General features: G+C 59.1%; 1 protein-coding gene across 1 annotated transcript in view; it reads left to right on the plus strand.

Moving 5' to 3' along the window:
• Nucleotides 1-1,827, plus strand: part of ETH_00010635 (uncharacterized protein) — a gene marked incomplete at both ends in the record, with an annotated part of 2,181 nt that extends 354 nt beyond the window's left edge. Inside the window, 4 exons of the mRNA XM_013377000.1 lie at nucleotides 68-182; nucleotides 495-519; nucleotides 1,067-1,543; nucleotides 1,764-1,827. Of these exons, the coding sequence (XP_013232454.1) occupies nucleotides 68-182; nucleotides 495-519; nucleotides 1,067-1,543; nucleotides 1,764-1,827 (681 nt within the window). The remainder of the gene's footprint in view (nucleotides 1-67; nucleotides 183-494; nucleotides 520-1,066; nucleotides 1,544-1,763) is intronic.
• Nucleotides 1,828-2,062: the final 235 nt, after the last annotated feature.

Consider the following 2,062-nt stretch of genomic DNA (forward strand, 5'->3'; position numbering starts at 1 on the left):
TGCTGCTGCTGCTGCTGCTGCTGCTGCTGCAGACCTCTACGGCCACGGACTCTCGGGCTGCCCGCAGTACAGCTTCTTCCGCCGCCGCTTTTCGGTGGACTTCTTCGTCGCCCAGGCCGAAGAGCTCCTCCAGCATTTGAACTTGCATGCGCAGTCCCTCGCCCTCGTCGGCTTCTCCATGGGTGCGCTGCATGCATGCATGCATGCATGCATGCATGCATGCACCTGCATGCGCCTGCATGCATGGATGATGTGTTGGGTTTAGTGCTACGTTGGGTTTTACTTTGTTGCGGGGTTTCGAAGTGTTCGTAAATGTGGTGGTTTGTGTAAATGCATTTAATTGGCAGACACAAACAGGTTTAAATGTAAAAATAATTCAAGTTATGAAGCAAACAAACAAAAGCAAATAAAATCAAATATTTAAGTGTAAATAGAGTCATGAACGGCCAGGGGTTAGGGTTTAGGGTCTAGGGTTTAGGGTTTGGTTGCTGCAGGCGGCGTGATAGCAGCGCGTTACGCGTGCATGCATGCAGCAGAAGTTGCTGCTGTTGCTCTCATTTGTGCTGCTGGTTTGCTGCCGCGGAAGCCTTTTGCTGTTTCGCTGCTGCAGCGCTGCGGCTGCTGCTGCTCCTGCTGCTACTTGTGCGTCCCTTGCTGCTTGTGTCGCTGCTGCTTCGACAAGGCTGCCTTCCTCAAGGCGAGTCCCAAACCCTAAACCCTAAACCCTAAACCCTAAACCCTCGCGGCCCTGAACCCTCCCAAACTCTGAACCCTAGGCGGCCTTCCAAACCCTAGCGTTTTCCTTTGAAGACTTCCTGCGTGCTCTTTGGCTGTGGGATGCTTCGGGCTCTTTGCTTCTCTCTAGGGTTTAGGGTTTGGGGTTTAGGGTTTAGGGTTTAGGGTTTGCTTCTCGAGGCGTGGCTGTTGGCCTGTATTTATCAACCAATGGACATGTGCTGCTGCTGCTGCTGCGAGAAAGCAGCAGCACGTTGGGTTCACTTGAATCGACGTGTCTAGGGTTTAGGGTTTAAGGTTTAGGGTTTGGGGTTTGGGGTTTGTGGCGCAGAAGTACGAAGGAGGAGCTGAAAAAGAGCGGCAGCAAAAGCCAGCAGACAACAACAACAGCAGCAGCAGCAGCAGCAGCAGCAATGCGCATGCAGCCCCAAACTCTCGGGGGGGCTCGAAGCGCGCAGGGGGTCGCCAGCAGCAAAACGGCGAGAGCAGCAGCAGCAGCAGCGCGGAAGCAGCAGCAGATATGGCGGCAACTGCAGCAGCAACTGCCGCAGCGCAGGAAGAGGCGAGCAGCAGCGAAGCAGCAGCAGCAGCAGGGGCCGGAGGAGGGGCGGAAGGCGGGGGGGCCGCGCAGGGAGCAGCACGAAGCAGCAGCAGCAACAGCAGCAGCAGCTGCAGCAGCAGCAGCCCCGGCTTGCTGCTGTGGAAAAGACTCACTTGGCAGGTCTTCGCCAAAAAGGGAACTGTCAGCACTTTCGTTGGCTGCGTCACTCATGTCCCCATTTGGGACGGAAAAGACATTTACGTCCAAGTCTGCTGCTGCTGCTGCTGCTGCTGCTGCTGCTGCTGCTGTTGCTGGTGTTGCTGGTGCTGTTGCTGCTGCGGGTGCGGGAGCGCGTTCTCGTCGTTTCCGCCGCACCTGCTGGGCGTTGCTGCTGCTGCTGCCGCTGCTGCTGCTGCAGCTGGTGGGTGCTGCTGCTGCTGCTGCAGCTGCTGGTGGGCGTGCTGCTGCTGCTGCTGCGTGCGCGCAGCTGGGGAAGCAGCAGACGCCGTGTCTGCTGCTGTGGGGCGGCGAAGACCCAGTGGTCACTGTGAGCTGCTGCAGGGCTTTGGCGCAGCTGCTGCCAAACAGTGCTGCAGTGGTTTTCCCCAACTGCCACCATTTGCTGCTCGCCGAGCGCCCGCATGCATGCATTGCATGCATCATGACTTTCCTCGACTTCTTCCCGGGGGCCCCCCAAGAGGGGGGCCCCCCCAGCTCCTGCGGGGCCCCCCCGGGGGCTTCCCCGGGGGCCCCCGTGGGGGCCCCCCTGGGGGGCCCCCTGGGGGG

This window comes from Eimeria tenella, genomic scaffold (genome assembly GCF_000499545.2).
Source record: "Eimeria tenella Houghton genomic scaffold, Eth_scaff43, whole genome shotgun sequence".
Lineage (NCBI taxonomy): Eukaryota > Apicomplexa > Conoidasida > Eucoccidiorida > Eimeriidae > Eimeria > Eimeria tenella.